Here is a 24,647-nt window from a genome sequence, read left to right as displayed (position 1 = left end):
CCTTGGGAAGTTGAATAAATAAATAAATAAACATTGTTTAATTAGAATTATGAATGCAAATTCGTGCGTCGTGCACGGCTGGTAAACACACACTGTACATGAAACGCATTACATCTATACGTGCATTATTATAATTAAATATAAGACAGTGTAGTTCAAGAACAACTAAATAACAATTGAAATGACAAAATCGCATGTTCGATTAAAAGTACTACTTTGAGACAAACCGTGTGATAACCTCTATGATTGATTGCGTATACTTTGCATCGTGTTTAGGGTTATTAAGAATAGGCTCTTAGTTCCTAAGTAGTTAGCTAAACTAAATTAATATCAAATTGACATAAAGCCGACGATCCCACTAAGGAATGCCAACTACAGATGCTCCCTCCCGTGCGGAATTTCACGTCACCTCGGCGTTCCTGTCATGTCCATGGATTAACAACCAGTGGGTGTCGTTGTTCGCTCCTTTTGCGCGCGGAACGTTACCCCACTAGGTGACCTCGAGCACCGTAGAGGCTCGGCTGGCTCTTCAATACAGATAGTGAGTGTTCCAGACACATAGAAAGAGTGGGAGAAAGAGACAAGGGGGGCACTGAGTTTGAGACCGGGACAGAGAAACTTCGGGTCTTCTATAGTGTTTTGCCTCTAGGTTCCAAGAAACAAGAGAATTAAAAAGAAAGAAAGAACTACGAAAAAGAGCTCGCGCAAAAACAGAAGGAGACAGCGTTATTGGCTTCAGCATAATTTAAAATTTGTACTTTCACTGCCAAGCTGAGCTGTTATTCCGAGGTACAGTGTCCTGGAGATTTCTTTACCTCGTAAGAAGTTTCAATTCGCATACTGTATGCATGGCGATAACACGTGTTAAAGATCTAAGGTTTGTGTAGCCTATACAAACCACCTTAAGGATAATGATACGCATTGGTATATCAGATATAATTGCATAATTAATGTAACTGTATGTATATTTAATTGCTAAAACTATCGATACATGTTTGGTTATTCTTATTTCTTTGTGTATTATTCCAGACATAAACATACCAACAGGTGTTGCTTCTTAATGTCATCTTGTCGTATATTTTGCTTATGGAATGCGATGCATTTAACTGAGATTGATGTTTTTTGTTGAATAAAAAATAATAATATATAAAGCATATTCCCCCCTCCACGGTTGTATATTTCAGCGCACGAGACACTGGAAGAGCACGGATTACAATGTTGACGATTCCTGAGGCTTGGCTCACTTTCGGGGCCGCGTGTTTAATGGCACACGGTGCGTTCGCTGGTTACGGGATGAGCATGTTTGCGGCGCAGACCTCGCCGCCCGACCCCTGCTATGACGAGAACGGTAACCCGAGAAGATGCATTCCCGATTTCGTGAACTCCGCTTTCGGCAAGGAAGTGCGCGTGACGAGCACCTGTGGGAAACCAGCCGGGAGGTACTGCGTCGTCACCGAGAAGGGAGAAGAGAGGAGCAGGAACTGCCACACGTGCGACGCCGGAGACCCAAAGAAGTCTCACCCGCCGGCGTATCTGACAGACCTAAACAACCCCCATAACCTCACATGTTGGCAGTCAGAAAATTACATACAGTACCCGCAGAACGTCACCTTGACGTTGTCTTTGGGAAAAAAATTTGAAGTCACCTATGTGAGCCTACAGTTCTGCTCGCCGCGCCCGGAGTCCATGGCTATCTATAAGTCAATGGACTATGGAAAGTCATGGGTGCCTTTCCAGTTCTATTCAACGCACTGCAAAAAGATGTACAACAAACCAAACAAGGCTACAATCACAAAGCAAAACGAACAAGAAGCCATCTGCACCGATTCTCACACGGACATGCACCCTCTCTCCGGGGGTCTCATTGCGTTCAGCACATTGGATGGTAGACCATCGGCGCACGACTTTGACAACTCACCCGTGCTTCAGGACTGGGTGACGGCCACCGACATCAAGGTGATATTCAGCCGATTGCACACCTTCGGGGACGAGAACGAGGATGACTCGGAGTTGGCCCGAGACTCGTATTACTACGCCGTCTCGGACCTGCAGGTCGGCGGCCGGTGCAAGTGCAACGGCCACGCTTCAAGGTGCGTGAAGGACCGGGATGGAAACGTTGTTTGCGAGTGCAAGCATAATACAGCCGGTCCGGAGTGCGACAGATGCAAACCGTTTCATTATGACCGACCTTGGCAGCGCGCAACCGCAAGAGAAGCGAACGAATGTGTCGGTAAGTCTATTCATTTTTATTGTATGACCTACAATCCTGATTTGATTTTTTCCTTCCAGAGGTTATCGCGAAAAACTAGAAGCCACACAAACTAAACAATACAACACAAACACAATACGCGAAAGACGAGAGGTTTTTCACCACTGGTGGAGTAAATACATTTATAGCCTATTGCACGCATGGTGGATATCAGGTTTCCAAGTAATATGATCTAAGATTATCATTATTCTCAGTGTAACAGAGAAATTTGCTTTCATTATGTAGTTATAGTATATGCCTATGTTGTAGTTACATAACCTTTTGTGGGGACCCTCTTCATTCAATGTCTATAACCAAACCTACCAACAAATTAAAAGAAAGAAACATAATACGATAAAATAACTCGCTAAACGGCTGTCATTGAGTCTTTCCACACTGCCCACAACAAAACAATAATGGTTGTTCCATTCAAACAATTTTGTAAAATAACATTTGTTTTTAATTGGCAATTGGTGCAGGGCCCATGCCTTTGGTGGGTCTTCAAAAAGCGCTTCGCAACATTTTCCAGACAAACGTAATTACAGTTGAACAATGCAAAATATTTATGTGGTAAGCTATAAAGTCCCCATATAGGAAATATGATACAAAACAAATATCTCGTTTACCGAAATGTAGTGCGTTAACTTAAGTAGAATTTTTTTTGGTATGTGACAGATTGTCCTTTGTTCTAGACTCACGACATCACGAATAAACACGTTTTTCCATTAATTGGTTAGAATTGGCTATGCTAGGTTTTAAACTGCCTTAGATTTCTAAACAAGGAGAAACACGGAGATGCATTTATTCCTCCATTAAATGCATCTGTTTGCAAATATATAAGATCAAAAAGGCAATGGAATTATTAATTCTGTCTATTACCCAATATAAATATGAGAAGTGTTATAATTATAATCAAATAAATTGCAATTAATCACTTGAATCAAATGTGCGAACGCTGATCATATATCACCTTACAATATCAGACAATTGTAAATAAATGATGAAAACCAATTTGAAATACAGTTAAAAAGAGTGCAATTTTAAAAATCAAGGTATGATTGAAATTGATTTACTTGCAAACATAGAGAGAGGTTTAGCCTACTTCTAAAATGTTCCTGCGCTACTTCCGTTCCAAAGCACAAAAAGGGAAAATGACGAAGTGGTTCATTCATAACGTGGAGTGCTTTGAACCGCCTGTAAATCGATTGCAACTGGTGAATAAAGGTAGAACACGAGCCTGACATTATTTTCTAACTAATGTTGTTGAAAAGAACATCAACAATATTTTGGCAACAAACCAAACAGCAAAACGTATAACATTGTTTTAATGATTACTATATGATTATTGTTAGGATCAAGAGAAGGTGGTATTAATGGCAAAACTACAAACCTACTATTTATTTTTCAGAAATTAAAATGATTACATTCGCGTTATTTCAGGACAAAAACAACAACATTCAATTTATCTTATTATAAAATTGCTAGAGTTTTATAATAATAGGTACATAATTAATAACGTCAAAATACGCTTCGGTCTTTCCTTGACGCGTATTGCATAGCTGCTGTTCCGTAGGCTACCCTATGTATGGCCGTAAGCGCACCGTCGTGGCTTTCCTGGAGGAAGAATAAACATTGTGTGTCACCACACAAATCACACAGAAAGCTAAGCTATCTTGGGGTTTTGTATTTACATAAAATACATGAATACAAACTCTGATGAGAAAGGAGTAGTTTTTGTTTTTGCAGCGCTAGAAAGTATTTGCTATTTGATCATACGCTCTTCGATACGATTTCAGAGTTCGTGACACTGAAGGGTATCAAGCTTTCCCTGCGGAACGAAGCAAACAGACGCATATATCTGTTCTTATGCCGCTGCTATATTAGGGAATGAATGTCAAATAATCTTATGCAGAGACAGTAATGCCCATGAGACAAAAGGTGATATACAATATAATGCTATACAACCCAACCATCCGATTTTATATGATGCAACAGGACGTTTAAACATTTCATCTCAAGGTCCTCTAAAACGACTTGTAATCCCCAGTCTGGCTGAGGAGGACCCTCATCTCATAAAATGGTTCACTGTTGACCCTGTACATTGGGTTTCACTGATTTCAAAACAGTAGCTATTTAATCCGCACAATCCTTTTAAACAATTTTTGAACTGAACATCTCATATTATGGATGTACTGACATGTACTGAGTACCAGTAGATTATAATGATTTGATATTAAATTCTAAAACTGTGTAATTTATTAAACTTCGAATCGTCGAATGGGGAACACATTTTTGACATTTTTGTGAAGTCCCATGGGTCTCCCTTGCTGACCTGCAGGGGTCCCGTAACTCCAGTTTAGTTTTGGACCGTTGAGTGTGGATTTGAATCTTACAGACATCAGGTCAAACACAGGACTGCGCCCTGGACTGCCACAGGGGACACACAATGGACAAATTCACCAATTAACACCAGAGGAGAGATCTACTGGTGTGTCATGGTTTGACACAGGCTACATGTCACTGAATGAAGGACTGAATTAATTAATTCATCCTTCTGCAGACATTCCTATATCCGCATACGTAAATGCGGTATTGGCTGGAGTAGCCCACATGCTATTGTTATAATAATAATTATTCTAGATTCACTAGTCCATATAACAACTGTTAAAATATAACTCAGTTTGAGGTTGGATCGCAGGATCACTCAAGTGGGGTTTGCGAGCACGGAGCGTTTGGGAATCTCTAAACTAGGCCAATTAATCTTCAGACGTTTAGAAGGGACCCCACACAGACATATAAGACTACCGGGGAGCTGTAGTCAAAATAACGCTCTCTGTGACGGTCCCATTTTACCGCTGATACTCTTACTAAACCCAGTTTGTTTCGCTTTTAGACCCTTTTTATGTGTAAACGAATCAGCAAACTGTCTTGGCGACGTTCCTCTCTTTTATCCAATAAACACGGAGGTCTCTGTTCTCTGTCTCTCTCTTGTCACCGCGTTTGTCAGCGAGACAATGGCGCGCACATGCTGGTGAAAGAAAAGACACAAGTCCTGACACTGATGTCATGTTCCGTTGAGACGGGCGGGGGTGAATCGTTCCCCTGGAGGCTATACCCTCGCCAGTTGGGGCGGACCAGCAGTGCGTGTGTTTTCTCTGCGGGATAAAGGACGGTCGCTTGTCGCATTCATCATGTTGTCAGTGAGGCCGCCCTTTTCGAAGCGCATTCCATCCTCCGTTTTTTTTTTTTTATCCGCGATGTCCTCGTCGGACAAGACATGGAAATGAAAGCGAGAATGAGCACGGGGCTTTGGGGAGGCGGAAGAAAGGGGCCGTCTGACATTTCTGTGTGGGGGTGAGCCATCTTTGACTGTGGGGCTGCCCTTTGGTATTTTGTTGTGTCCTGGGACTCTGCTGCCAATCTTCGCCTATTCCTGGAGCCGCCTTGGTCCAGACGGAGCGGCTATGTGCATTTGAGGAAAATACGCGATTGCATCACACTCGGCTGAGGGATGTCAAGTATTAATACCTAGTTTTTCAAAATAGATTGTAACTCAAAGTCAGACTTTGACTGAAAGCAGAGAGAAAATCTCGGAATAGCACATTACATTGCTGCCACTCTTATCCACAGTGACTTATACAAATGGAGAACATCAGTGTTGGTCTCAGGAATACAAATCTCACAATTCTCAAAGAAGGCCCATTGTTTGATGAAAAAGCAACAGAACAAACCAAGAATTAGTACCGTAAACAAACTCAGGTTAAGAAATATTTAGGAGAGACAATTATTTCCGTATCTACTGCATATATAGTGGTTTGATGCTCATTTGATACCTTCGACCCTTGATGACTTAAAACCATTTAGCCAACAAATGTATTCCATACTGTATCAGCATAATTTACAGCTGAATTTAAAACTATTTTCTCTTTACATAACATTGCTGGGCGGCACGGATGGTGCAGTGGGTAGCACTGCCGCCTCACAGCAAGGAGGTCCTGGGTTCGAATCCCCGTCGGCCGGGACCTCTCTGTGCGGAGTTTGCATGTTCTCCCCGTGTCTGTGTGGGTTTCCTCCGGGTACTCCGGTTTCCTCCCACAGTCCAAAGACATGCAGGTTACGCTGATTGGAGAGTCTAAATTGATCGAGGGTATGAGTGTGTGAATGAATGGTTTGTGTGCCCTGCGATGGCCTGGCGACCTGTCCAGGGTGTATTCCTGCCTTTCACCCAATGTATGCTGGGATAGGCTCCAGCCCCCCTGCGACCCTGTTCAGGATAAGTGGGCTAGGATAATGAATGAATGAATAACATTGCTGTGTCCCAAACATTATGGTACCCTGAAATGGGGGGGGGGGGGACTATGTATGAACACCGTGGTCATTTCTGGTGAAACCAAAATGTATAAAAATGCCATCTGACAATGTGCACTTTAACCACACGTGATTTTTCACAGGGTATCATAAGCATTTATCGGGCAATCTTGATCATTAGCCCCAGTGAACATCCTCTTAGGTACCTTAGTGATTTGGATTTTAATATGCTGTGAATCTTTCCACTTCTCATAAAAATATAAAAAACACACGAATGCTGCACATCTGTCTACACACATTCCGCAAGCTTGCCCTGGGAGAGACAGAGGGACCAGGCCCAAACTTTTTCAGCAAATTAGCACAGAGGCATAAAACACAGCCATTAATTGTGGGTTTTCGGACTCGTGACTCCCCTAACTCCTCGAGAGAGATTGGACTGGCAGAGGAGTTGCACAGGCCTCGATAAATAATTTATCCCAAGATGCACGGAGCTTCCATCCCAGTAGAAACACAACTCAGGTCCAGCCTGCCTCCTTTTTTGACTCCTGTCCAGTCCGGCGCTGACCCGTCCATGAAACTACACTTCCAAAAATAGCAGGAGGAGAAAGGGGCATACGCTGGGGTGAGGAACAGCATAGTCAAATGGCTCTGGCTTAGTGGTATTTGCTATATCAGTTACGTTTGTGGATTTCTGTCCGTGTTCTTGTTTTCCCTGCCAGGGCCTGTTTAAAGGAGAACAGCATTGAGATGAATAGTGAATTCTTGGTGACTCCTCGGGTTGGTTGGGGATCTCCCATGAGGCCACAGGCTACCTGTGCCAAGCCAATACACAGCAGCAGTTCCAGTATTAACCCGTTGAAGAGTAGGTGTTCCTGGAAAGTTTTTTTAATCAAGTCAGTGTTCTAGAACTCTGTTGCTGTGAGCTACCAGCGGTGACTGTTACAGTACACCAGCATTAGAATGTTCAGTCAGGAGTTGCTTTTCCACTGAGCATTCAAATTCTGGCATACTTTTCGTGCATTTTTCACAGTACTGCATGTACACAGTTCTTTGTTCGGAACTGACTCGCACCAGCGCTCGCGGGACTACATAGATTCTTTGCCCGGGGTGCCCAACGAGGAGCTGTGCTATTTGGGGATTTTCTTTCATCGCTTAATTTGTGAATCAGTTATTTATGTGACGCAACATGTGTGATGGTCACAAGCTGCAGATGGTGCATGTGTCCTTGGTGAAAACCCTGTGGTCATCTGGTACAGGAGCGAGCCAGACAGGCACACAGCTGGAGTGTTCCACTAGTGAACCCCCTTCCTGCTGCTGCTGTGTTACCTGCACCTGTGCAAGGAGCATCAGGCTGTGGGCCTCATTGCGCACCTGGGCGATCGCCTTTCCCCCCCCCCCCCCCCGGCCAATGGGGGGCCCAGTCAACACCATGGCACAGGGCACAGAACACAGGGCCCAGTCCTGTGCCCTGTGCCGATGAACGATCATAACATTTCTGTCATTTGATTTTCTTGTATCAGTTGCTGGAGCTGGTGGAGATGTTGTCGGGGGTCTGGTTAATGTTTGACACGTGCAGTGCTAGCCAAAACCAAGGCGTTGTGTGAAGCAGATTCCTTCACCCTCAAAATAACGTGTTAAACCGTTTTGTGTGGCGAAGGAGAGAAGGGAGAGATGGGGTGGTGGATGGAACGTGTCTGCAGCTTCGTACGGGGTGAGGCCTTGCGCCCCCCTTGCAGGGACGTCCCACAAAGCGGATGTTTCTCAGGCCAGCTTATCAGCGCTGTTTTTTAAAGCCTGGGAAACACTTTGGCAGCTTCGGAAAAAAACAGGGACACTGGACTTGGTTCAGGGGGATACATCCACCACCAGCCTTAACCCTTTGAAGACCAGACCAGGACATTTTTGGATTGTTTTTTTTTTTAAATGTAAAAGTCGGTGCTCTAGAACTCCACTGCATTCAGTTACCAGTAGTGACAGTTTCATCAGCATTAGAATGTTCAGTTAAGAGCATTCTAATCACATATTTGTGACCTCACACCATAAAGTTAATTATACAAGGGTCATGCTGCAGACAGGATGGCGAGCTGCACATCTGGTAATAACCAATGATTGCCAAATTTGGAGGTTGTCACTAGGCCACCCTCGAAAGGACTAAGAATCACAGGCATAGGAATCCTATTGGCCATAATGTTCCCTTGAGTGGTCGACAGTGTAGGATTAACACAAAACGTTGTTAACTGGGCGCGGGTCCTCTGTCCTTTTTAGACAACCAAGCTGGGACTGCCAAGAAAGTCATACTAAAGCGCACAGCTCATGTGAACAATTTAAGGGTTGAAATTGAAGAAACGGAAATGTCACTTTGTTTCATGCATTATTCAAACTCCCGATTTCCATATGTCGAACTTTCATTTTGAAAGGAGCTCAGTGGTGGATGGTCGTTTCAGTGGTTTTGTTTGGCAGGCTCGGAGCTCAAGGCCTTCACCACCAAACTAATGCACTGAGCCCAGCCTTGACTGTGAGCCCGTAGCTCTGCCTTGCTTGTCCGGCTTCTGAGGCATTATTGATGCGGTGACTGGGGAGAGCTGAGTCACGGAGACAGTCGGTCTTTGAACAGACCTGCTTCCTGGATCTGCAGGCAACGGTTGCCCAGAAAAGGCCAGGAAAGGCTCCTGAAGTCATGCTGTAGCCAGAGTGCTGCAGCGAGAGCCTGGTCTCAGTACATCTGCTCTGCAGAACATTCAAGGTGAACGCTGCTGGCCTTCATTGGACTTGGTCCCCATCTGCAGATCGTTTAGGCCCGATCACGGCCCGTGAGACCATTCAGAGAGTGCATTAAAACATGAATGAGTGAATGAAGTCACCGCCTAGTTTTTTTTCCACTGCAACCATGCCTGCATCCAAACAAACTACAATGGTTTGAATGCAGTGTTTTCCTGTTTATTCTTTTTCTCTCTTTGATCTTCTTTATTGTTTATTGTCCTTAAAGAGTCGTTTTTTTCTTTTCGCAATGTTCTTTCTGGAAGCGGAGGGCGTTCTGGAACTGCATTGCATTCGACGAACAGCAGTGACTGTTACATCAGCATTAGAGTGTTGAGTTAAGAACATCCTAATCGCGTACGGTGTGTGAGATCTTACACCTTAAACAGTTAATGCTCTTGGTACTGGGGCTGCGGCATTCTGATGATGTTTGTTCCATTACATTACATTACATTACGTTCTTAACTGTTGTGCCTTGGGGGGGGGGGGGGGGGGTTACAAGTACATACAGTGTGCCACTTCAGAAGTACTTATCAATGATGATTGTTGCCATATGGATTCATGCCTGGCTATTGAGAAATCCTGCCCATCCTTGCTACTCTACAATTGTGTCACCATAGAAACATCTGCATACATCTGAATGGCCTCATTCCAGGCACCTGATAATTTCTTTCAATTTAGTAATAGTGTTTCCTGAAAGTCGACTGTTTAAAGAGTGTGACAGATTGACACTGAGGACAGGAAAACCGGTGCCGTCATAACAGTGGGTTACGCTAACCCCCCGGTGTCTGAAGAGGCTCTGAGCCAGTGCCAGCCAACTGCCAGTACAGATGACAGCTATGCGAGCAGTGTTATTACCACAACAGATGTGTCAGCACCGTACAATGCGTTAATGAACTCTGTAAACCGCTTCACTAACGGAAATCGAGGGTAGTGATATTCCATGCGCCCCACATTACATTGCTTCTATGAATTTGTTATAACTTCCGTTAAATCACAATGTTTAATCACGATGGGGCGGGTAATGGGGTAATGAGGAAAAGTTACTAATCTGTTTGGAGCATTTTTACCATCATCAAAACCTAAACTTGTGGTATCCAGTCCACTGCACCCCCCCCATCCCAGCCCTGGGCAGAAGATTTTTTTTTTTGTAGTTATTGTTTTGTTTGCTGGCGAAGTTTAGAATCATAATTCAATGCAGACTTGACCTACAGGGGCTCAAAATTAAGCCTATTGTTTCAGCTTGCAGGGATACAAATCTTCAAAATTGTTTTTGCGGTGGATGCAGTTTTGAAAGGAGGTCCTTTCATTTTTTTAAGGAACATCCGCCATTTTGTTCTCATTTAACATTCATTTGCTCAGTTTTGTGCTCATTTGACATTCATTCATTCAGTCAGCTCACACAGTCCTCACAACCATATTTCCGGCTCAAATGATCCTCGGAACCGCACTTCCAGCTCAAATGGTCCTCAGAACCGCACTTCCAGCTCAAATGGTCCTCCGAACCGCACTTCCAGCTCAAATGGTCCTCAGAACCGCACTTCCAGCTCAAATGGTCCTCAGAACTACACTCCCAGCTCAACACAGTCCACAGAACCACACCTCCAGCTCACACAGTCCACAGAACCACACTGAGTTGCTGTTTGTGTGGCCTTTGCGGGGGCCCAGTAGCGGATCGCTAGCAGCCTGCTGTTAGCACAGCTGCTGACCCACCAGCGTTTCTGTAACCCAGCTCTGCAGCGTCCCTGTATCGCACAGCCGAGGGACGGCAGCCAAACACGATGGTCAGCTGTTAAGAGCGGGGGCGTACGCTATGGACTATCTGCGGCCAATATCAATAATTAATATTTGGCCATTTTGGCTGATGGCCGATACTTCCCTGTTTCAAAGGGAGCGGAAGAAGTGGATGCATAGGAACATCAACTTTGTAAAAATGTGAGGAAAAATTCGGGGAAATGTTCCAATTTTATTTGTTTGTCAAAATACGAAGCAGAGTCTGGGTAGTTTCCCGGTCTGTATAGGCTTGGGTTTGGCTGGTAAAAAGATCAATTAAATAAAAATAGATAATGATAATAGATGACTATGATTGGGCAATTTTTGGCTATGAAATTTTAATTTAATTGACTGTACCAGAGGCACACCACCTGCCTCCTCTCTGCTGCATGTAGGCTGCTTCATCATATAACCCCTTCCAATCAGCCATAATCTTAGTTCATCATCTGATACTGGCCCGTTTGTTCTTTATTGTGAAGTGTTACCACTAGGCTTTTCCCTCATCCATACCTGTTTCCGGTATGTTCTAAGAGTTGATAATACAGAGCGGCCTATCTTTGGAGAGTGGTATGGGCAGGGAAAATGTTTTCATAATGAATTGATGAATTGTGTTGTTAATGTGTTTTGATGGCTGGTGCGGTTCCATGTCTGTATAACCACGAGGCCATGGTAAGGAGGCGAGAGAGGAGCAATATGGAGGAATTAAGCACAACAAGGCATTAAAACAGCATACGCACATATGCATGTAAGCACATGCACAGACACTCACACACACACACACACACACACACACAAACACAGACACATGCACAGACATACACACACACACACACAAACACAGACAAACACATGCACAGACAGACAGACACACAAACACAGACAAACACAGACAAACACATTCACAGACACAGACAGAGAAAGCCAGACACATGCACAGACAGACAGACACATACACACACACACACAAACAGACACATGCACACACACACACACACACAGGAAACATGGCGTGCAGCTACAGGCTTCCTGCTTTATGGTTAAGATGAGGTCACTCAAGATGACAAACCCCATGTGATCTCACCTGCCAAAGTAAACTAGACCTGAAGATTTCCCATATCGCATTCTAAACACAAGGCACAATGCGCACAGATGATAACTCCCACTAGACCGTACACCGTACCATTTATATGAATTATTCATCAGTAACATCGAGCATCCACCGACATGCTCTCAAGGCAACCTGTGCACAAAGATCCTATCACATATCCAAACATCATGCAGGGGGGAAAAATGTCTTCCGGAAAAAAAAAAAGAAAGAAATTCTATCCCATCTTCTGTGGAATCTTATCCTGACAAGTAAGGCCCAAGCAGCTGGATGGGGTGAAAGTTCAGAAGGCAATCTTGTTTTTCTCTCAAATGTATAACTCTGAAGGAAATCAGTCAGTCTGTTACTTCATAAGCATCCCTGGGTTTGACACATTTCAGGGAAATGCATTGTTGTACTTTGTTTCCTGCAAAATAACTACCTCCCCGAAACCGAGTAAAACGGAGGGTGAAGACAGAAGTAGAGTGGGTCTAATTCCTTGTAAATAAATGTTGATGTATTCCTATCAAAAATAAATGTGGGTGGAGTAGTTTTAGTTCCCTAAATTATTAGTGGATTATTAGAAAATGTTCAAAATGTCATAAATACGGCAATCCGGCTGGGCCACCCGACATAAATGCTTGTGAGGGTAAAATGATTGCATTTATATAGCGCTTTAATCTGACGTGCTTTACAACGTGTCTTTCGTTCACCCCTGCACACGCACACCAACGGCAACTGGCTGCCATGCGAGGCACCGACCAGGTGTCTTGGTCAGGGACACTTTGACACACCCAGGGCAGGGATGAAACAGTATTACTATCGTTATGCATGAGCAAACAACAACAACAATAATTCTTATTTATGTATATCGTGTTGTATTGCTATACATGCAGTTGGTCTATCCCTGTAGACATCTCTAAATGTGCAAAATACTTTTTTGACATTCACTGAGTGAGTGAGCACATTTCGTGCCGGATCTAGCTATACCTTTAGAAGATTCGCGGATCACTGCGCCCAACCAGCGGAAGACGGAAGGATACATGTGTGTTCAGCGGTTATAGTTCCAACTGTCTAAGTTTTCCCAAAACAACATCTCTCATTTAAAAAAAATGTCCCGCACGTGTATTTCAAATACACATGATACCTGAGTTGCTGCAAGCTGTATTTCTTCACTTTGACAGTACTAGGCTTCTGACTCCTGTAGGCTTCAAGTCTTTATGCTGAGCTAACATGTTATGCTAACATGGAAACCGAGCCAGCGAATGCACAAAGGTGAAAATAAAATCAAACATCTCGTGTAAGTCTGGGTAGGTCGGAAAAAAAGTACATTCCCCAAAAATGGTGTATTCCTTTAACTGAACATTATAATGCTGATGTAACAATCACTACTGGTAACTGAAAGCAAAGGAATTATATAACACTGACTGAATGTTTGATAAAAAAAAAAATACCCTGCACTTCAAAGGGTTAAGAGCCACCGCGTTTCTGCACGCGCATGCCTTGGTAGAACGTTTCCTGGGCTTGAGTCGCCTCCATGGCAACAGGACCACCTAGGTGGAGTATGAACACATCAGTCCCCACAAGAGTAATGGTATTTGTTAGCTGTGGCCCAAATCGTCGATAGCGGTATGTAACTGAGCGCTATCGTAGCCTCGTCGCCCCGCTGCGCTGACACCTCTTTGAGCTCTCGGAGGTAATTACGCTTCCTCGCTGGTGCTGTGCGGCGGCGGCACACGTCTTTCGCTGGACGGAGCACGGTTCGCAAGCGGGGGGGAAAAAAGAGCCTGTAAACCCGTTTGGCAACGGGGCTTCGCACAAATTCCTCCCCCGCTGCGATGTGGCTCCGGGCCACGGGCAAATCAAAGAAACAAAATAACAACAGATTGTCATGTAAATAAAAGGCCGGATTAATTCCCCCGGAACGAAAGCAAATTGGCAATTAAATATTATCATCCGTGACCCTGGGGCTTTTTCGGGGAGTGGCTCACGGGGGGCTGGTCTCGATCAGAGTGGACAGCCGTCATGTGGGTGGCCTGTCGGCCAGCAGGGCTCATTCTGCGTCTGTCACACACTGGTACTGGCAATGCAGGAGGACAGAAGGGTTTTTACACAGCATTTCAACACATAGAACTCCCCCCCGAAAAAACCCCTCAAAACAAATAAACCCACTTTGGTGTGGCTTAGGGTGCTGTTTAAATCAAATGTAATGTGTACGTGGTGTACACACATTGCTAATTGCAATTGCAGTTAAACAGTTCCAACCAGAGCTTGTGAAACAAAAAAGAGGTTTAGGTAGTTTTTTTTCAGGTTGAGCTTGAATGATCTGTTGGGATGAAACGGCTGATAACACTTTGTATCAAATGCACTCTGAGAGAGAGAAAGAGATGATGAGAAAACATAGAGAGAGATGGTAGGGAGTCACCAAGAAAGGAGAAACAGTTGAGAAGATCATGAGATCATAGCTGATTGGTTATTTTCCCACTGCATCTCAGCCATTGTGCTGGTCTGTGCAAAATGTACATTATTTACAAATGCAGACACATCTCAAAGAACAATGGCGAAATAAGTGTGTGTGTGTGTATATGTGTGTGTTTGTGTGGCACCATAATGGATACTTGATAAGAGCTTGACTGAGCTTTCTCACCTATAGTGAGAATCCTGAATCGTTTGCACAGGAATGAAAATCATGTCTTGTGTCAGAAAATGACACTGCTATGCTGCGTGTGCAACCGAGATCTCAGATTCCACACCTGGTCAGAGGCCACACCTTTCAAATGGCCACCAATGGTAATGAATCAAATACTCCTCACAGGTGATTGATTATTCAAACAATGATTTTGTTTCACTACATTCCCTTGGGTTCTTATTCATGTAGGGACAACCACCGAGATACATATGCCTCTCTTTGTATCCTTCAAATAAAATAGTTCCAGCATAAGCCTCCTGGGGTTTCCAAACCTCTCCTGCACACTGATTAGTTATGTATAACTGAATTGTGCGCTTCTGCAAAAGATTAAATAAATGAATGTTAAATATAAATGTCCGGGAACAGCAGCTGTGATATGTATCCATGGCAACTCTCCTATCTTCCCAATTAAAGCCTTTTATCTGGGACACATGCTAACGCAAACAAATGTCACAGGCTAATGGTTATGAGGTAACTCAGTTGTTGTATTTTTTTGGGAAATACTCCCAGGGGGGACATGAACTACCCACAGGGGGCCCATGCTTTTTTTTCCCAGGCAGAGGGACCGCTTACGGGGAAAGTAAATAAAAGCAGGAAAAGGGAAAGGAACAAGCCTAGGGACCCCTGTCCTGCCACCCAAAATGTACGTACACCCCAAGGCCTTCTGTGGCCTAATGTCCTGTCCCATAAAAATGTCCCATAATATTCCATAATAATCCAGATATTCCCTAAACACTCCAACTGTTCCGATGGTGTATGGACACGCCTGAAGAGTGCATGCTTGAACAGAGCCGAGCGCTACAGCTCCCCGATGACCCGAAGTACTCTGGAATGGAAACGCACGCCCCGAAAACAGGAATGGCAGCAGGTGAGGATTCCTCTCCGATCCGGGTGGCGCTCTCTCGCCGGGGGTCACTCGGGGCGGGAGAGCCCGGTCCCGGCTGCGGTCCCCTCCACGCTGGGGCACTCCCTCTCACCCCCCGAGCGCTGTTTCCACAGGATGGCTCAGGCTGAGATACCGCATCTGTTTCCGTGTAAGGAGGGGGGTTTCCGCAGCACCGGGGGGCGGGAAACGAAACCGGCCGAGTGCCCCAGCGACACGTCACAATTGAACAATAAAATAAGACCGGCGCTCGTAACCCCGCTGCGGGGATGTCCCGCCGCGCGCCAACTTCCCAAAACGTCAACGAAGAGAAACCGTCCCGCTGATGGACGAGATTCAGAAAAACGCCCGCGGTGACTCGCACGGTGTCAACGTTCGATCCCCCGCAAAGAAGAATGACCAGTAAAACATCAGCTGTTTGCAGTCGAGCATTCCGGCGCGGTATCCTTGGAGATGAAATAAATTAGCGCCGTGTAGGAAGGGAGTGGAGTCAGGCAGCGGTGTGTCAAAGTAAACGTTAAGACGTGATGGATTGGCCGGGACCGAGCCTCATTAAACCCTCACCGTCAGGCCTGTGACCTCTTCTGATGGCTTTGCTGAGTTTGTTTTGGTCCGCGACCCCGTTCCCGGCAGCCTGGGAAAGGAACAGTGAGCCTCAGAGAGCCGCGGACACCAGGAAACCACAGGAATCTCAGACTGTGATAGGCTCAGGCAGCGGCCACAGTCCTCATGGTGAAATGCGACCGGGGCAATCGCGCGGCTTCTCGCCCGCCTGCGCGTGTGCGATGCGAGTGGTTTCGCGCGCCTTTGAGCGTGCGAGTGGTTTCCAGCAGAATGGCAGAATGCGTTTCAGATGAAACCGCCAGCAGATACACGACGGTGACTTCCATTTCCTCTGTTTCATATCGGACCAAAAACCAGAGGGCGTTACTCATACAGGAAGGCCTGATTGGTCTACTTTTTAGAAATGGGAAGCATTTTATTTCTTACCCAAAGGCTCACTTATCCGTTAGCAGTGGTATTCGTCTACTCCCTCCGGTTATTTGAGTTGCAGCCCCTGCATGCCCTGTACTTCAATGTTATGATCTCATAGGGAAATATACAGAAGATGTGGTAGACAGCAGGACTACTGTAGATTGTGACAACATTACATACTCAAGCTCCAGCATTCATTAGATGGCTCTCCTCAGTGTTTTGCATGCGAGCAAATTAAATACAATACGATAAAGGATAATTTATTCTCAAAGAAATTAACCACTGCTCATTTTTCATTTGTAACTCAAAGAGGTAGCCAACACTTTAAAATGCAGGCTAAGGAATAATGACGACCACCTCAACAAGTTCATTTTTTACCAGACAGAGTAGCCTAGCCAAGCACAAAAAACGGGATATTTAGCTTGCTGGTTAACAACCTATTTCCATGCTAACACTAACTGACTGTTCATTTCAACACTGCATTAACATGAATAAGTAAACCTAATTCAAATCATCTCAATGTTGCCAGTTAATTATACATGAATGGTCGGCATTTTTAAGCTAGGTGTGTTTTGGTTACTTCCTACATTACTACAAGATAGTAGTTTAAGTCTCAATACAAGACTAAAAGTCAGTTTTTGCAGGACATCACCCCAAGAACATGCATAAATCAAGCGGAATCAGCCGAGCGGCTGGGTGTCTGCCTGCATGCAAGTGCAAGCCTTCAAAATCCGCCACCGAACCCCCCACCGTGAACTCTCCAGGTTTATACTGCAAAACCGACAAGGAACGAATATTACCTGGTATGCCAGTATACGGAACAACACAGTGACAAACGAAATGTTGTTTGTTGCCACCCAGGCCGAATATGCAAATGAGTCTCCGCTGATTGATCGCTGTGGACGATGATGTCACAGTAGTGTGGTCTCACATGCACACATGCGTACGAGTTCTGACTGATTCCATCCGCACGGCGACACGCTTCTGTGTCCGTTACCCTTAGGAGAAATCAGTCTGGTGGAGTTAGCAGTGCTGAAGGCCTCAGATGAAGTCCCTGTGAGTGATGCAAACTTATGACACGTGCAGATGATGCAGCCGTTGTGGCTTGAGAGCTCTTGTGAAACGACATTAATTACTTAATTGGTTCGCATGGTTTTGACCTCATGGACGGATGCTGTGCTGTCCAAGAGCAGAGGACAGCTATAGAGGAGGCACTTATTCTGCACGGCCAAGCCTCCTGCTCAGGGTCCATCACCACCCAAACAAACATGAAGACATTTTTGACAGCTGGGATTTTGCAGAGTTATAAATGTGTGCAGCAGGAGAGAGAGAGAGAGAGAGAGAGAGAGAGAGGGTGGGGGGGAAGGGGGGGGGATAAGCATGTCAGAAGCGGTTGGATTGTCCAGCAGTCCCCCCTGTGGCTCTCAAAGACCTTCCTCCAATGAGAAAGCGGGTGATTGATAGATTATTAACTATGTGTTTTAATAAATAGCTGTTCTTTTCTGATCATTGTGGTACGATTGAGGTACAAGAACAGCACCACGAGAGTGTATTCTCTCTGTGGCATAGTGGCCTGTAGCGTAGTGGTTATGGTTGGGCCTTAACCCCGCATTGCTCCAGGGGGGGATTGTCTCCTGCTTAGTATCCTGTTCGTCGCTCTGGATAAGAAACGTCGTTAATGTAATGTAATATCCATCTTCATCCAGTGCCTACCTGGCATGATGTGTCTGATACTTCAGTGAAGGATAGAGAGCGCTTGTGCTACTATGGCGATTGGTGCAAGTTCAGAAAAGCTTTTTAAAGTGTGCACATCCGAAAGGTCTCTCTGCAGGTGACAACATTGTCTCGTTTTTTTGTCGCGTGGTCTTAATAAACATTTTTCTTTTTTCAGGCAGTAAGAAGTTTGTGGACATTACTGTTTCTTTTTTTGTTATTGTTACAAGCTGTCCCCGAAATTCTGTGACCTGTGTGACCCTCTACCAGCCCTCTCCTGTCCAAAGTCATTTTCACATCCCATTCGTAAAAGAAATATAATAAAGATTGTTCCAGATTTTTCTCCCCAATTTGGTAGCCAATTGTACCCTATCTATTGAAATTGCCCAGGTTAGCTGAAAGTAGTCTAGATTCCCGATTTTGCTCACTGGCTCTGTTTCTGTGAGCATCTGCTAACAATCACGAAACTCAACGCACCATGTTAATGCAGGTGCGATTCAGGAAAGGGATGTTTGTAGTTCCTTGCACCGTCTCCTCACAGTGTAACCATTTCCCAAAGTGACTTTTCCCAGAGGATCATTAGCGTCGGAGAACCAACTTCCTGTCGCGCTCTGTGTCACTGAACCTGCAGTGGCTGTAGTTGCCAAACTCCCCCTGCCTGGCAGAGTTATTCCCCCGGTCCACAGAGAATGCACCGCAGTGAGATGTCCGACTGGGCCAGGCTGAGTATATGCCACAACAACACTGGGCTGACCACAGGCACCCAGTCAACCAGAGCAGGTCTCTGGTGTGTGACAAGCCAGTGGAAATCCCGCTGACTGCATCCCCTGCCTCGGCCACCAGTACACCAGTACACCAGTACACCAGTGCACCAGTACACCAGTACAGCCAGTTATGCAGCCATCCCACCTCTCCCGGAGGTCCTCACCCATGAGTGTTTAGAAGTCTCCTGCAAATAAGCACCACAAGCGAAGTAAAGTATAGGAATGTGCATTATCCTGGTTGGATTCCCGGTCCTACAAAAAGCTGAGTTTGGCTGGCTCATGTGGAGGAACATAATTGGTAGTGGAGGTTGGAGCTGATGGTTGCTGATGGATGCGACTACCCATTCACAACGGAAAAGTAAAAAATAAAAAAAAAAGTCTCACAAAGACCTGAGAAATAATAATACATGGTGATTTAGGCGTGGTTTCGTGCCCACATGTTAAATACCCCCTGTACTGCAGCCTGTGTCAGGTGCTTGGAAAAGGAGTGAAAATCAACTGCCATTGAGTCAGGGGTCCACAGCCACAGGGGCAGCCATTTTAGGGGTCTGTGATTAGTCTGGGAATGACTCTCAGTCGATATTATCTGGGTTGCTGTTGTTTAAGAAGGTCTGCCACAGGTCTCTTAGAATGGGAAAGATTAAAATTGTTTGGGAGAGGCACAAAAAAGGCACTCATAAGACCACATAACACAAGAACAAATTAATTTCCTGGGAGCCCTATCACACACCCAGTGAGATACTTTACGTCTGCACCTTACATTTTAGCAAAAAGACACGAAAGGGCTTGACAGCAGTGGTGGTCACACTAAAAACCTGGATATCATTTGCAACAGAGAACGTATTATCATTGGCAGCAGAACCAGAGCCCAGGGGAAGTTTTCTTACAGCAGCAATTGATTGCACAATTGTTCGTTATCCAATTTTTATGTCCCTTAGTGTGGAGTTTTTTTTTTTTTGTTCAGGATCACAGCTAAAACAGAATTTGCCACAACCATTCAAGGTTCATGTAAGAGTTATGAGACATGACTTTCATACGCGGAGAACAGAAGTTTGTACAACTGCCCTGGGACACGGAATAATCCAAGTTCTACAGAAAATAGCTTTCTCACAGAGGAGATGGACGTGCCAGAAATTATTATCTTTTCAGCAACAAATCATTGTTGATTGACAGTGACAATGCCCACTGGAACGAGAGCTGTTATTCAGCCAATTAGCACCCAGTTCCTTTGATGGGAAGGGCCAGAACAGGCCCCACCCACATTATCCAACCTCCATTGAGATTTTCAAAGCACGGTTCCCTGGCTTTGTCTGCGGGCGTTTCTCAGCTTCGTTCCGACCCTTGAGTCAATATTTTTGGTTCGAACATAGTTGCCCTGGCAACCACAGCGCTGTTTTATGGGGAATACCTCACTGGACCACACAAACGCACACATTACTCGGTCTAATAAATCAGAGCGAGATCACAGGGCTCGTTGCGCATAAACCGCGTGTGTCGCACCCCCGGCTCCATTGAAGAGACGGCGGTGTGAGGAAGGTGTGACCGCCCCCACGCAGCGCTGGGAGGCACGGGGGCTATTAAAAGCACGTTAGTGTGGGTAATGGGGGGGGGTCATTAGGCAGCTTTTGTTGTTGCTAAATGCAGCACTGCGGCAGTTAACACAGCAAAGGCCTAATTAGGACGGGGGCAGCGTGGGGGTTGTTAGCGCTGTTAGCACAGTCTGATTCATAGACACACACATATATACACACACACCCACACACCCACATGCACATGCACACACACACACGCAAGCACGAACACACACACTCACACTTCATCCCTATTGACTCTTCCATCTGTTCCTGGCCTGCCTGACACATGTACAAACACACACAGGTGTACACACACACACATCCTCACATATACACACACACACGACACATACACGTACACACACACACACCCACACACAGGCGCACACACACACACACACACGTATACACACAGGCAGGTGCACTCACAAACACACATATGCACACACACATACACACACATGTGCGCACACACACACACGCATACATGCACACACACACACACACACACACACACACACTGAGGGCAGGTGGGAGATGCAGGCTACAGAATAGAAATACCTGCCATGTGTTTTCCTTACGCACATACATGAATCTGTCTTGTTTTCATGGTAGGACACTGAGGACCTGGATATTCCATTATGGGCCAGACTCAGGGCCTGGGCCCTTTCTGCACAAGGAACTAATTTCAATTCTGCATTCCACTGTACATTTGTACATTTTCGGGAAGCAGTATCATTCTGAAATCACTCAATCACTCACTGCAGTTGTTCAAACGAGAGTGTCGGCCCGTCAACTGTATATTTTGAAACCCGAATTTAAGGACTGTAAACACAGGCAGAGGGTGAGTCAACATGTCAGTGAGCCTTTTTCAATAATAGGAAGGGATTTGAACACAAAAATCTCAATTGTACCTTAAAAGTGGAGCCTGAGGGGTCAATGCTCAGGTTAATTGACGGATCAGTGTTGCTCTGACCTGCATGTGGCTGTAGCACGGAATGCATTCAGGCTGGCAATTAGCCAATTATCAGAGCCTGTTAGCTGACACTAATTGGTACTGTTAAAACTGGCCTGATAATATATTCTCTTGGTGGGTTTGTCTCTTACAGAGCCACTGTCTTCCATCTTTCTCTAAGTCTTCCCCGTAAGCTGGAAGTATGTCATGGCAGGGGCAAGGCCAATTATCCACCTTTCTCACAAGTGCTATTTCACACCCATCCTATCCAAAGATTACTTAACATTACATAACATTAATCATCGCCTGTTATATTTATGAGTGTGGCGTAATTCGCAACACAATTGATAAAGTTTTCGGCTGAGAATCGAATGACGTTTAAAAAAAAGTATTTTTGAGAGCTGACAGGGTACGGGGGGGGTGTTTGTTGCAGGTTTCTGTCTCAGCGCGGAGCTGCTTCTGCCCTCCAGCTGTGCTGCCGAAAGCCACGACTTGCAATGTGTGCCGCATTAAAGAAGCATCGCACACGCGATTACCCCTGTCAAAACTCATCCCCTCTGTTGCTTTCTTGGCTTTGTCCACTCCGGTTAGCGTGATCAAAGGGCACGACCGCAACACATGTCTTTCTTGTACACTCTCTAATCTTTCACGTGGCTATGTCATGCTGAGGTGACAAGTTTTTTTGTGAAACAACACAGGGAAATCCAATTACGGTCGTCAGATGGGGCGGGGGGGGGGGGGTGGTGAGGGTTGTGGTGGTGGTGGTGGTGGGAGGGCTGGGGGGGCTCTCCATAAATACCAATTTTAGAAGTTTATATTTTCTGAAGCTATCAAAAGCATTCCAGATACTTGTGAAATGATTAATAATCCAAGTGGCTCTTCGCCGAGGCCTTTGTTGTCTCATGCTGTAAAAGCAGCAGCTGGTGCTGAATAGCGTAATTGAAGTATTTATTGTTGGAAAATTCTGCAAATGTCTGGGTGCAGAGGAGGAAGCTGGCCACGACCTCCAGTAACCCCGTTCACACCGCCCGCCCTCTGGGACTCCGCTGTGACTCATGATTCCGGCCAATGACGTGCAACGGGCATGCAGGAATCTGTCACTCGCCCTCCTGTAGCACTGCGTGCCCTGTAGTGTGATAAAACGGCTTAGACTTATGGATTGCCTCACACCGATGCGTGTCTGTTACGAACACTACGTCTGGAGTACAGATGTGGCTTTGCCATGGAAGTCATCTAATCTGGACTGTAGGGCACTGTACGGAGAAAGAGATCCTCAGGTTGTCTAATCAGTCATTTATAATGAAAGATTTATGGCTACAAAAGAAACTGTACAATATGCATTGCATAATCTGAAGCATACCTCTTACAGTAAGAGCAAGCACGTCCCAGAGTTAAAAAGCAGGTGCTGGACAAAAAGAGCAAGACAATAAGAAAACAATTGGCACAGTGAAAAATGCAGAACATAAAACGTAAATGGACACATACACACACACAGCACACACAACACACACACACAGACACACAAACAGCACAGGCATGGACACACACACACTCTCACACATGGGCACACACACAGCACACACACACAGACACACAAACAGCACAGGCATGGACACACACACACTCTCACACATGGGCACACACACAGCACACACACACAGACACACAAACAGCATAGGCATGGACACACACACACTCTCACACATGGGCACACACAGAGCACACACACACAGACACACAAACACCACAGGCATGGACACACACACTCTCACACATGGGCACACACACAACACACACACACGGGCACTCACCCAGCACACCCACACGGACACACACACAACACCCACGCACGGACACACACACAGCACACGCGTATGGACACACACACACACTCTCACACTCCTGGAGTAGCTGTGGAATGGCGTTACCGCGGGCAGCTTTCTCCGGATCAGCTGGGAGGCACCGTGCCCCGTCTCCCGCGGTTTCCACTCCGGAACACCGGGAATGCTTCGCGCCTATACCCGGCATGCTGTGGGCGGGGGGGCTGGAGTGCCTCGGGGTGTTGGGTTGATTGGGTGGTGACAAGCCGCGGTTGAGGGAAGGTGAGGGGGGGGGTGGGGGGACCACCACTCATGAGGAGGCCTAGTCTTCACACCTGAGCATGACACACTTTTATGCCACACTCTGCATGACGGCTCACAAACTAAACTTCCTGTTCCTGCAGCAGCGCGTGTTTAAACTCCACGTATCATATAAGGGCTGAAGTGAAATTACATTACATTATATTAATGGCATTTGGCAGACGCTCTTATCCAGAGCGACGTACAGTTGATTAGACTAAGCAGGAGACAATCCTCCCCTGGAGCAATGCAGGGTTAAGGGCCTTGCTCAAGGGCCCAACGGCTGTGAGGATCTTATTGTGGCTACACCGGGATTAGAACCACCGACCTTGCGGGTCCCAGTCATTTACCTTAACCACTACGCTAAATGCCTCGGGTGTCGTTTTTCTTGCCTTGCCTTTCCGGGGTTCGGGGGAACTATTGTGGGAGGATCCCCTGCTGCAATCATACATAAAGTATATCAGTGGAGTATTATGGCAAAGTCCAGTGTCTCCTAAAAAATGTTAGAGCATTGGTTTACCGCATAAACTGCATTTGTCTAAATAAGGATGCAATATTATACCAATCCAGTCCCCCTGCGACCCTGTTCAGGATAAGCCGTTAGGATAATGGATGGATGGATATTATACCAATATCCAGAACCTGCATCACGACAATGCAATAGTTAGTCAGGAATTTTCGAAGAACGGTATTCCGGAAGTTTAAGACTGCGGAACACTTAGAAGCTGAAGGTGACCATATCGGTTTCCTAGGTGACCGTATTGCCCTGTAAATTGTGCCAGAGGTATGCCTCCATTACGTGAA

At 45.6% G+C, this 24,647-nt stretch overlaps 1 protein-coding gene across 2 annotated transcripts in view; it reads left to right on the top strand.

The window, feature by feature from the left end:
* Positions 1-679: 679 nt before the first annotated feature.
* The window catches only part of LOC133115210 (netrin-1-like), a 51,409-nt gene continuing 27,441 nt past the window's right edge, over positions 680-24,647 (top strand). The window contains exons 1-2 of one of the 2 annotated variants that reach the window (XM_061225004.1): positions 680-789; positions 1,185-2,230. In XM_061225004.1, the coding sequence (XP_061080988.1) occupies positions 1,216-2,230 (1,015 nt within the window). In that variant the 5' untranslated portion in view covers positions 680-789; positions 1,185-1,215. The other variant, XM_061225005.1, reaches the window with a different exon arrangement.

This window comes from Conger conger, chromosome 16 (genome assembly GCF_963514075.1).
Source record: "Conger conger chromosome 16, fConCon1.1, whole genome shotgun sequence".
Taxonomy (NCBI): domain Eukaryota; kingdom Metazoa; phylum Chordata; class Actinopteri; order Anguilliformes; family Congridae; genus Conger; species Conger conger.
Note: the sequence above shows the minus strand (reverse complement) of the source record. Positions and strands in the feature narration are given on the sequence as shown.